Source organism: Argentina silus (assembly GCF_951799395.1).
Source record: "Argentina silus genome assembly, chromosome: 6".
NCBI classification, from domain to species: Eukaryota; Metazoa; Chordata; class Actinopteri; order Argentiniformes; family Argentinidae; genus Argentina; species Argentina silus.
The window spans coordinates 17,495,936-17,508,145 of NC_139660.1; the positions used below are offsets into that span (position 1 = coordinate 17,495,936).

At 48.9% G+C, this 12,210-nt stretch overlaps 1 protein-coding gene across 1 annotated transcript in view; it reads left to right on the forward strand.

The window, feature by feature from the left end:
* Positions 1-11,011, forward strand: part of niban1a (niban apoptosis regulator 1a) — a 17,781-nt gene extending 6,770 nt beyond the window's left edge. Inside the window, exons 2-14 of the mRNA XM_083671144.1 lie at positions 1,256-1,386; positions 1,522-1,650; positions 1,825-1,942; positions 2,952-3,116; positions 3,517-3,632; positions 5,350-5,454; positions 5,625-5,787; positions 6,703-6,890; positions 7,061-7,207; positions 7,483-7,593; positions 7,688-7,795; positions 7,956-8,067; positions 8,512-11,011. Coding sequence (XP_083527270.1) covers positions 1,256-1,386; positions 1,522-1,650; positions 1,825-1,942; positions 2,952-3,116; positions 3,517-3,632; positions 5,350-5,454; positions 5,625-5,787; positions 6,703-6,890; positions 7,061-7,207; positions 7,483-7,593; positions 7,688-7,795; positions 7,956-8,067; positions 8,512-11,000 — 4,082 coding nt within the window. The 3' untranslated portion in view covers positions 11,001-11,011. The remainder of the gene's footprint in view (positions 1-1,255; positions 1,387-1,521; positions 1,651-1,824; positions 1,943-2,951; positions 3,117-3,516; positions 3,633-5,349; positions 5,455-5,624; positions 5,788-6,702; positions 6,891-7,060; positions 7,208-7,482; positions 7,594-7,687; positions 7,796-7,955; positions 8,068-8,511) is intronic.
* Positions 11,012-12,210: the final 1,199 nt, after the last annotated feature.

A 12,210-nucleotide genomic window follows, 5' to 3' on the forward strand; every position in this document is an offset into this window, starting at 1 on the left:
CTTCCGATTTCTACCTCCACCAGCCTCCCCTGCTGTAGAGGCAAGGGCAGCACAATGTAAAGCAGAGCCAAGCTCGCAGTAACAGATCTGTTTGATGCCGCTGCTGGATTTGGAGCTTTGCATGGCTGCACACACAGAGCCAAACAGTCTGATTGGGTCTCTTCCATACAAGTAATTACTCACGCAACCCAGAGAGAGAGAGAGGAGAGGAGAGAGAGAGGAGAGAGAGAGAGAGGAGAGAGAGAGAGAGGAGAGAGAAAGAGAGAGAGAGAGAGAGAGAGGAGAGAGAAAGAGAGAGAGAGAGAGAGTAATGAACAGTAACGACCTACCCCCCTGTGGGCTGTGATCACCTACAGTACGGTCCCTGCTGTGTCATCTGGGTTGTGTCTGTCAGTTTGAACGCCGTGACTTCTTCTCAACCCCACCCAACTGCACTGTAAGATGATACAGTCTGAGCTCACCATGGAAAAATACAGATGAGCTGAGCTCTTGTTTTGGGGGAAGTTGTTGGTGTTTTTGACGCGTATCCTATGACATTTACATTTACATTTATGGCATTTAGCAGACGCCTTTATCCAAAGCGACTTACAACAATACATTTGTTTAAGTAAGTGAATCATCCAACAGTCATCATAAGACAAAGTAATCAATGCTCACACCAGGGGCCATCGGCAGTCGTAATGCCAGTAGGCTAATATATATATATTTTTTAAATATATTTCATTAGCAGGAGAGAACTTGTACAGGGGGGTAGCAGGGGAGAAGAGGTCTCAGGGTTGGGGTTATGGTTAGTATAGGGGGGGTAGTGAGGGTGAAGCGGTCTTTAGGAGAGACTGTTAAGATGTAGCTTGAAGAGATGGGTTTTCAATCTAGGGCGGAAGATCGGAAGTGACTCTGCAGTCCTGACAGTAGTAGGAAGCTCATTCCACCAGCGGTGCGCCAGGACAGTGAAAAGCTGTGACCAAGTAGCGCGGCCACTGCATCCACGTAGAGGTGGCAGTGCCAGGCGGGCAGCCGAGGTGGACGAGCGGAGTGATCTTGCAGGGGTTTGGGGGCTAACCATTGCTTGCAAGTAGGGAGGGGCTGATCCCTTTGCCACCCGGGAGGCAAGCACCAGGGTCTTGAATTTGATGCGAGCTGCTACCAGGAGCCAGTGGAGGGTGCGGAGGAGGGGCGTGACATGGGATCATTATCCTTATACTGTTGTCTATAATGTGAATGGTTGTGTGTGTGTGTGTGTGTGTGTCTGTGTCAGGTCATGCGGAGGCAGAGCTGAAAGAGTTCAGCCCTCACTACAGGAGACAGTACTCCGTGGCCTACTTCTCTCAGGTCCAGGATGAGCTGGAGCAGCAGAAAGGGAAGCAGACACAGCTCCTCAAACAAAGGGTAAGTGTGTGTGTGAGCCTGTGCCTGTGTGTGTGTGTGTGTGTGTGTGTGTGTGTGTGTGTGTGTGTGCAAAGATGGTTATGTGTTATCAAAGATGGCTATAGTTTAACATCATGTGTGTGTGTTGTTACCCAGGATGCTCCAGAGACGGGGGAGGTGCTCTACGAAGAGAACGTGCTGCACTTTGACGACACCAGGAAGTGGAGGGAGAGGTACTTGGTAGTGCGCGCCAACTACTGCCTGGAGTTACATGACAGCTTCGAGGTGAGCAACACATTCTTATGAACAGCCATAAGGATGACATAGGCATGACAATTTGGATTTCATTGGAATGTGTCAGTGTGTAACTGACGATAATGACTACACTTGTGTTATAGCTACAGTAACAACACAAAAAAAAAGTCTCAGGAGCTTAATATAGCATCTTTTGTGTTCCAGACCTTTGTGAAAGGTCAGCCTTCGCGGCACAAACTGCTGCCAACAGGGGGCGCTACCATGACCACAGAGGAGAAGTACATGGTCATGGTGGACAAGTGCTTCCCTGACGACAACAGCAGTGAGTAAAGGACTGGGGACAATAGTGTTGCATCAGCCAAGAGCCCTTTAGTACCTACCTCTCTAGATGAACCAGATTCCTGTTTAACACACCTAGCTGTGAGACAGACACAGATGTACTCCCTAGGGGTCAAAAGTCATGAACCACACCCACGGCCCAGGTGAGTGAGTTGAAGCACCAGGGTCGTTGAACCAGTGTGGGGGGTGAAGTTATACACCCTCGGTGTTGCTACACAACATTAGCCTGACTGACTCACACAATCTTCCTCTGTCATGGAAGGATTTGCTCAGTTTTCTTCTTCTCCAGGAAAATCTTCCGCTGCGAATACCTTTTAAATATAAAGTAGCCCACAGTCTGTTCAAACCTGTCCACTGGGACCTTGCCTGGGGGAACCAATCCTGTAAAACCGGAAAGATAATACCGTCCCATGTCCTCTACTGATACAATCTGTATGGGTATATTAGTTGAATTAGGGAAGACTCTGCTCATTCTATTTGCCCTAGTTGCCAAATTTCCATAAAATCTGCGTTCTTCCCCATGCTCCTACCTTGGCTGCTTTTAGCTCTGTAGAGTGCACATGAGTGGGTGTTCCGCTTTTAAAGACGTCCTCTGGGAAATGCATTACCTCCCCGGCAAAAGATGGGCACAAGCGCAGATGAAGGCTGATATTTTTGCCTCTTCTGAAATATAAACTTGAGATCCCTTTTTCTCATGAGAGATGAATACGAGGTTTAAAATAGACACTTCGTCATGAAATTATATAGTGAGTTCTTCCAGGAAAACCAGACAGGGTAGCATTCTGTGTGTGTGTGTGTGTGTGTGTGTGTGCGTGCGTGTGGGTGCATGCACACAAGTGCGTAAGTGTGTGTGAGCACAGTCACATTACTGTCATGAGTCAGACCACAAGGTTTGAGAGTAAGTCTTGCACCATGTTGAGCAGGCCTTCATGTGTGTGTAGTGTACATGTATGACAGACACTGACATGTGTGTGTGTGTGTTTGCATTGCAGACGTGAAGGAGGATTTCACCCCCCCTATAGTGGGCATGCCAGGACAGTTCCCTGTGTACCTGAGGCTTCCGTACCGCAGAGATTCCTACTTCTGCTTCCGCCAGGAGGCACGCCAAGCTGGGTTCCTCTCCATCCTATCAGACTGTATACGCCACCAGAACCAAGGTAGCTAACCGCCCGGAACGGTTACCATGGTAGCAGGCTCACCACACGCCATTATCAATGCAAAGATGAAAAAAGACTTTCATCTCATTTTCATGTTGCATCTTCTTAGAGAGAGGAGAGGAGAACGCACACATCTGCATGGAGGTTTGAACTACGGCCGAGTTTTCTTACTAAGCATCTGAATGATAACCCTCCCCTCTTCCCTCTCTCTATCTTTCTCCCCCTCTTTCTCTCCCTCCCTCCCTCTCTTTCCCTCTCTCTCTCACTTTCTCTCACACTCTCTCCCTCCCTCTCCCCTACCTCTCCCTCTCCTTCTCTCTCTCTCCCTCTCTCTATATACCCTCCCTCCCTTCCTTTCTCTCTTCCCCTCCCCCCCTCCCTCTCCCTCTCTCTCTCTCAGACTTCCTGAAGAAGAGGACCTGTGAGGTGCAGGCGTTCCTCAAGGCCGTCCAGCTCTACAGACAGGAGAAGGGCCAGTATGAGTCCTGGGACATGCTGATAGGCAGTGACGTCAGGGTAGGTCACTGTCTCACTCTGTTCACACTCTAACCCTGCTCTTGTCACTAAGCACTGGGAAACACATATGTATAATCCACTAACAAGGAGATACTTCAAACCAACACACAGATATTCATTCACCTGTGAATATTGTTTGACAATATAACACAACTGTACATATGGTATAATAGACTCATGGGACTTAATGTGGTGATTGTCTTTTAGTAAAACACAAAGGAGGAATGCAGTGATGTGTACAGTATGAAAGGCTCATTCATCAGAGACGTCTTTCATTTCTTCTGCAGACTCCTATTCAGATTACATAACCTTAACTCAGAGGTGGAGAATTCGTTTGTTCTATCTTGAGAAAACACAGGAGACACAACTTTTGTTTGTTCACTTCACAAGCTTTAGTAATGAGAGGACCAGATTGTGTTTGCTCTCTCTCTCTCTCTCTCTCTCTCTCTCTCTTTCTTTCTCTCTCTCTCGCTCTCTTTCTCTCTCTCTCGTTCTCCCTCTCTCTCTCTTTCTTTCTCTCTCTCTCTCTCTCTCTCTCTTTCTCTCTCTCTCGTTCTCCCTCTCTCTCTCTCTCTCGTTCTCCCTCTCTCTTTCACTCACTCTCTCTCTCTCTTTCCCTCGCTCTCTTTCTCTCTCTTTCTCTTGCTCTCTCTTTTTCTCCTCCCCCCCTCTCTCTTTTAAAGGCGTTGTAGGAATCCCCATCTCTTGGTAGTTGACCGTATAATTGGCCCATTGTGTGACCATGTGGTGTTTTTGATGACTGGTTAGTCTATCAGGAAGTTCAGCTAGAGCTGCAGGAAACGACCCCTGTTAAGCTGCCATTGTCCCATCACGCTCACGCCTCTCCTCGCTGACACAGTTTGGTTTTTTGGGGTTTCATATTAGGCCTACATCTGTGTGTGTGTGTGTGTGTGGGGTGGGGGGGGGGGGGGGGGGGGGGGGTGCGGTTAGAGATATACCGCACCTCACTCACTCACTCGTCATAGCGAAACACTGCATGGAATGTATGCAATGTCGAGAGCAGAGACATTGCAGACAGAGAGTTTTGCTGTGTGGGTACACCATGTCATTTTCTTATCATAACTAATGTTTGCATTATCAGTAGCCTTTTATTAACATGTACTCACACTCATACTGAAATGATAATAAGCCTAGTTGGCTTACTTCTGCATGGACTCCTGGGATTTCTTGTAAAGTGGAAAGGTTGTGAAACCGGAGACTGTTGCTGTTTAATCAGTTGACGGTGTACTGTAGACCAGGGGAGGCTGGTGGAGGTAGAACTCAGAAGGACAGGCTCATTGTAATGCATGGAACGGAACGAGGAATGGTATCAAACACAGTTTTTTATTTTATTGGATAGAGATAGTAGAGAAGACAAGAGAGCAAGGAGGAGAGGGTATGTCAGCAGGGCATGGGCTCATTTTATTCCTCATTTCATTTCATTTCATGCATTACAATGAACCTGTCCTTCGATTTCTACCTCCACCAGCCTCCCCTGCTATAGAGGCTAGGGCAGCAGAATGTAATGATAATAAGCCAAGTTGGAGTGAAGTTTACAATTTCATCATAATTCCTCATAACAATGTTGTGTGTGTGTGTGTGTGTGTGTGTGTGTGTGTGTGTGTGTGTGTGTATGTGTGTGTGTGTGTGTGTGCGTGTGTGTGCGTGCGTGCATGCGTCTGTGTGTGTGGGTGTGTGTGTGGGTGTTTGCGTCCAGGTATTGGCCAACCTGGTTATGGAGGAGCTGTTGCCCTCTCTGGAGAAGGACATGCTGCCTCGTCTGAAGGCCAAGAAGACGGAGAGGAAGAGAGTGTGGTTCGCTGTGAGTTCATTTGCTCTATTTCCATACTACTCCTACTCACAACTGTAATCTGATCCAAAGTCAACAAGTAATTACTTACATACAGTTAAACACACACACACACACACGCACGCACGCACGCACACACACACACACACACCCTTGACCCCTCTCTCTCTCCTGTGGAGCAGACGGTGGAGGCGGCCTATATCCTGGTCCAGGAGCGTCTGTTGGAGGGGCTGTCTGCCCTGAAGGAGGAGTGCAGGGTTGCCACCCGCCAGCAGGAGGTGCTGATCCGCTCTGATCTGGACCAGATCCTCAGCTCCAGAACCTTCCTGGAGAACAAGCTCCGAGGTAAGTGACTAACTACCGAACCACCAGACAAGCATGAAAGTAATAAACAACGCACACCCAAGGCGAGGTGCTGACTCATGAAAGTCATTGCTGTGACATTTATTCACCAACGTTTAAGCTCAATAGCCTTCCGCAAGGTGAGCTCACCAACATCACTCACCATCACCAGCCCAGAGGAGGGAGTTAACCACCGTATAGGCCTGCGCCACTCACACACACAAAAGGACAAAGAGGTTGTCATTCAGCCAGAAGATTTGCAACATTCCACTGTGATTTGTGTGTGTGGGGGACCTGCCTCTGGCTTGTTAGTGTTTCATTGTTGTATCAACTGAGCTGAGGCAGAAAAATCTGGTTTCAAATGAAAGGGAAGGTGCCATACAAGCACAATCCATGGCTTTAATGATATCCCAAAATGTGAAATGTCATGCAACAGCAAAACAGTGTGCAAATTAGCTGTGTGTGTGTGTGTGTGTGTGTGTGTGTGTGTGTGTGTATGTGTGTGTATGCGTCCATGGTAGGTTATCTTGATGTGTGTGATTGTAGGGGACATCAGGCCATCACCAGGGTGTGGCTCTGTGACACAGTAAAGGCATTGTTATGGAGAGATGAGTCCACTCCTACACCTATCCCTTCTGCTCTGTTCACTGGTCTTGACATAGATACCCAGCTGACTCACTAAGCCATTGTCTCTGCAAGGACAGCCAGCCAACCAGCCAGCCAGCCAGCAGGTCCTATGACTGCACTTTGCTTTGTGCATTATTTAGTCTCAGAAACATACCGTTTACAGAGGAGTCATGCCAGAGAGCTGGACTGAACCACCACACTCTTTTTCCCACGAGAAAATACTCGCCATTCAGCATCTTGAATTCATTTGAATGATGGGTCATCTAAGTCCTCTCTCTCCTCCTGCTGTAGCTAGTGTTTCAGAGCCAGCGGAGAAGTTCTGTTCTGAGAGTGTTCATCCGTACCTGGCCTCTGTGCTGGAGGAGCTGATGGGACCAATCAGCACAGGCTTCCAGGAGGCGCAGCAGCTGAGTGGCAGCCAGATGGACCAACTGTGTCAGGACTTCCAGGACAGCGGGGTTACAGACGAGCTCAAACAGGTATGGACTCTTTCCTCTCTCTCGTCTTCTCCTTGTTTTCATAAGCTATCCTTTTCACCTCTACTCCTCGCTTTCTCTTCCGATGCCTTTGTCTTCCTTTTATCTCATGGATGTACTTCCCTCCCTCTCTCCCTCCCTCTCTCCCCCCCTCTCTCCCTCCCTCTCTCTAGGCCCTAGCCAAGCTGAGTAAGTCTAACCTGCTGAGCTGCTACCAGAGGGTCAACTCTCTCCACGAACATCTGCATGACCTGCAGGAACGCTTTGGCTTCTCCAACATCAGCAGCCTGGTCCACAGCACCCAGATAGACATACAGCAGGTAGGCTAACCACACTGACACACACACACATGAGCACGCACACACTCACGCATGCGCACACACAAAGACCAACAAGAGGTAAACAAACCACACACACACACACACACACACACACACACACACACACACAGGTTTACTTTGCAGCCTCTGTTGATCAGTTACTCTGGTGATCACAGCAGTTTTTATAGTCAGCCGACTTGTTGGCTGTGTGTGTGTGGGTTGATTCTTTGATGAGCTTCAAGCACTAATAAATACCTTGTTTCATTTGTGTTCAGCTGATGGAGAATGCAGCGTACACGTTTGAGCTGCTCCTCTACAAGGCCATCCAGGACAACCCAGGCAACGCAGGCTCTGCCATGGAGAAGGCCAAGCACAGGGTTCTGAAGGTGAGGTGCTCATACAATTCACTTATGAAGGGTGTATATACACACACACACACACACACACACACACACACTGATTGTGCCCTCCTCTCTGCAGCAATATGACTATGATAGCAGCACAGTGAGGAAAAGGATCTTCCAGGAGGCTCTGGTTGGCATCACTCTGCCCTACATCAAGAAGAACCTGGCCCCCACTTGCAAAACCGTGAGTCTTAATACTGTACACACACACACACACACACACACACACACACACACACACACACACACACATACGCATGGGCACACACACACACACACACACACAAATGTCATGTCTGTTGGAAAACCAGAGTGTATGGAGATGTCTGTCTATCTGTCCACAGGAGCTGCAGGGTCTTGAACAGTTCATCTTTGCTGACTACACCAACTTCGTCCATATGGAGAATATCTATGATGGCATCCTGCTGCAGACACTGGAGAAGGAAGTCAGCAAAGGTGGGTCTCCCTCCGCCACACATGTTAGGCATTGGTCATTTACAGATTCTGAGTCTGTAATGCTTAGATTATTCCAGTTCATGGAAATCTCTATGATTTCAAGCAGAGTGGTATATCAAAAGAGTGGCGCCAATGAGCTTCAAATAGTTCCATATACTATAGCTTCCTAGTTAAACTTACTGATTTACCCATTTTTTTTATTTTTTATTAGACGAACAACTGGTTGCCTAGCAACATGCTCCGTTGGTATAATGTAAAATAACTCTTCCTTATAGAACACTCTGATTTCAAGTATCTGTTTGACATCAGACTAGAATGTTACAAAAAGTACCGAATGTTCTAGAAAGAGAGATACCCCTGATTATCGCTACGCCAGTATTATTCTGATGATAACCAGAGTGATGACCCTAACTAACATGACTCTGTGCTCTGTGTGCTCTGCAGTGGTGAACGAGGCAGCCAATCTGAAGAAGCACAACTTGTTCACAGACAGCAGAGACCTCCTGAGTCAGTCCAGCCGCTCTAGCCTCTCCACCCCCCCTGGCAGCCCAGCCAGGGTGATGGGGTCCCCAGTCCAGTCCCACCCTGCCTCCCCTCTCCTGAAGAACGGCCAGGCCAAGAGTGGCACTGGAGGGGTCACCCCCAGTGGAGTGGTGGAGGGACAGGAGGACAAAGTGGATGAGGGGTCACACCAGACAAAAACAGATGAGGCGGCCATCGTAGTGCCTGTTGTAAAGGAGATGGAGAAGGTAGAGGAGGTGGAGGCCACTCCTACTGTTACTGAAGCACAGCAGACAGAGGCACCTGTAGCAGTTGAGACACCAACAGAAGCTACACATGCCCCAAGTGAAACAGCTAAAATAGATACTCCAGCCCCAACTGAAGCTGCTGCAGTAGACACCCCTGCCCTAACTGAAGCCGCTGCAGTAGATACCCCTGCCCCAACTGAAGCTGCTGCAGTAGACACCCTTGCCCCAACTGAAGCCGCTGCAGTAGAAATCCCTGCCCCAACTGAAGCCGCTGCAGTAGACACCCCTGCCCCAACTGAAGCCCCTGCAGTAGATACCCCTGCCCCAACTGAAGCCCCTGCAGTAGATACCCCTGCCCCAACTGAAGCCACTGCAGTAGATACCCCTGCCCCAACTGAAGCCGCTGCAGTAGACACCCCTGCCCCAACTGAAGCCGCTGCAGTAGATACCCCTGCCCCAACTGAAGCTGCTGCAGTAGACACCCTTGCCCCAACTGAAGCTGCTGCAGTAGAAATCCCTGCCCCAACTGAAGCCCCTGCAGTAGATACCCCTGCCCCAACTGAAGCCACTGCAGTAGATACCCCTGCCCCAACTGAAGCCGCTGCAGTAGACACCCCTGCCCCAACTGAAGCCGCTGCAGTAGATACCCCTGCCCCAACTGAAGCTGCTGCAGTAGACACCCTTGCCCCAACTGAAGCCGCTGCAGTAGACACCCCTGCCCCAACTGAAGCCGCTGCAGTAGATACCCCTGCCCCAACTGAAGCTGCTGCAATAGACACCCTTGCCCCAACTGAAGCCGCTGCAGTAGAAATCTCTGCCCCAACTGAAGCCGCTGCAGTAGATACCCCTGCCCCAACTGAAGCCGCTACAGAAGGTACCCCTGCCCCAACTGAAACAGCTAAAGTAGAAATCCCTGCCCCAACTGAAACAGCTAAAGTAGAAATCCCTGCCCCAACTGAAGCCACTGTAGTAGATACCCCTGCCCCAACTGAAGCCGCTGCAGTACATACCGCTGCCCCAACTGAAGCAGCTGCAGTAGATACCGCTGCCCCAACTGAAGCCGCTGCAGTAGATACCCCTGCCCCAACAGAGACAGCAACAGCGGACTCAGTCACTCCAGCTGAGACTGAGAGGGTCGACACACCAGTTGCCAAAGAGACTGTGAATGTAGAAGCAGCTATCATGGTTGAACTACAGAAAGCAGAGTCACCCATCTTACCAGAGACACAGAGCACAGAGACCTCCATACCAGCTGAGGCAGAAACACCCAGTCCTGGAGACAATGTGGAGGTAAAGACAGAGACGCACACACCAGTTACAGTAGCTCAGAGTGAGGTCCCTGCCCCTGTACCTGATTCTGCCCCTACCTCATCCGTCCCTGCCCCCAGCTCTGAGTCTGAGTCTGCCCCCAGCCCTGCCCCCACCCCCAGCGCTGCCCCTGTCCCCAGCCCTGAGCCTGTCTCTGTTGCTGCCCAATCTTCTGTCCCTGAGTCTGCCCCTGTCCCCAGCCCTGAGCCTGTTCCTGCCCCATCTTCTGTCCCTGAGTCTGCCCCTGCCCCTGCCCCCAGCCCTGAGCCAGTCCCTGTCCCATCTCCTGACACTGAGTCTGTCGTTGAGTCTGTTCCAGCTGAGGATACAGTAGCAGAAAGCATGGCTTCCACTGATGTTACCACAGCTGCTGTAGGGACAGAGAGTGTGAGTGAGTGTGGGAGCAGCCCTGACACTGACAGTGATGCACTACCCTCTAGTGGAGAGCAACCTGTAACTGCGTCCCAAGCAGATCTCAGCCTTGCCGCAGAGACCAAAGCTGAGGAGCCTGTAACAGTCTCATCGTCCCCCTCCTCGGGAGAGCCCTCTGCAGAGAGTGAGGCAGCCCCCTCAGACATTGAGTCCTCTAGTGATGATGTCACAGAGGAGACCAGAGTGGAGTCTGAGGAGGTCAAAGTGTCACAGAGCAGCGGAGACGAGAGCAGCGTCTCTGTGAGTGTGAATGTGGAGGCTCCAGAGCTGGCATCAGACACCCAGGCCTCACTCTCTGCTGAGCCCACCAATGAGGCCCCACAGGCTGGGGAGCAGCCTAGCCCGAAAGCCCTGGACTGTATCAAGGAGATCCGTGACCTGGTGGTGGAGGTCTTCGAGGTGGAGGAGATGGTTCAGCGTTACCCTGATGACAACACCGTATGAGAGCGGGCTGGCCAGAGAGGTGCCCGATTATAAACACACTGAGAATCAGGCGGATCAGAGGTGAAGAAAAGCAAGGACCCCCAAAACAAATCAAGGCAGACCTGAAATGTGATGGATGGACTACCCTCACTGTTAAACACAAACATTGAACTCAGATTGAGCAGTTACATAAACTTCCATAAAACTCTTTGGATAAATATGAACGTGAAAAGTTATATAATCAATCTATGGTGTTTGTGAGATGATGACTTTGGTTAAACTTATCTGAGCATAACTGGATTTGTAAGTGTTAACTACTACAGTAAGGACCAAGAAAGAGAAATTCAATTTGGTATGTGTGAGAGTGAAAATCTCTTCTCTTCACTTGTCTCATAGTTTTATATATCTTTATTGTTCTTACAGTACATATTGTTACGTGTACATTCTTAAATGGTTTAGAAAGTTTGACTATGCTGATTTTAGTTTGTTTTGTTAAATGTTTATATCAAGAGCACTGCCATAGACTATAACTGTATAGGGGTAGCAATGGCAGGGTTCTACCGATGGTCGAGGAACTTGCTAATCATCTGTCTGTCAACTTTCACTTGCCGAAGGATTTTCTCCTCAGTTGTGTACATTCAGTCAACCAACAAGTAGTCAAGCCTAGTGTGCCTATGACACTCCTCCAAATGCAGGATGATTGAACGTCAAGTGTTCTTTCCAAGTGCCTTACACGTTGTTTCCATGAAAGTATGAAAACCTCTTTCCAAAGGGTTTGGTTGCCATGGAGACTGGTCCACCGACTCTCCCAGAATTCCCCGTAGCTGTGCTGGAATTGCAACACCACCACCAAGTGCCTGTCTGTTTCCAAACGTTGTTTTTCACTGCCGTGATTTGAACAGGATCTATGCAGATTCATCTTTGTGATGCATGTGTGTGTATCCATGAGAATACCCCTCGATGTTTATCTAAGTCTCAGAACCGTCTGAAACTATACTACTGTATGAAGTCTACCAAAATCAATCACCCGTCCAGTGCTAGTGTGTGTTGGAAAAATAAACAAAACAATAAATGATATTATTTGACTATAAAATGAATACAACATATTTACTTCTGTGTGTTTCGTGTAGCTGTTGATTTATGATTTAGCTGTTGTTTATGATCGACAAAACTAATAAAGACAATTTATTAATTAACATAAACAAGTAATTCAGTGTTCCAAATAAAAGTC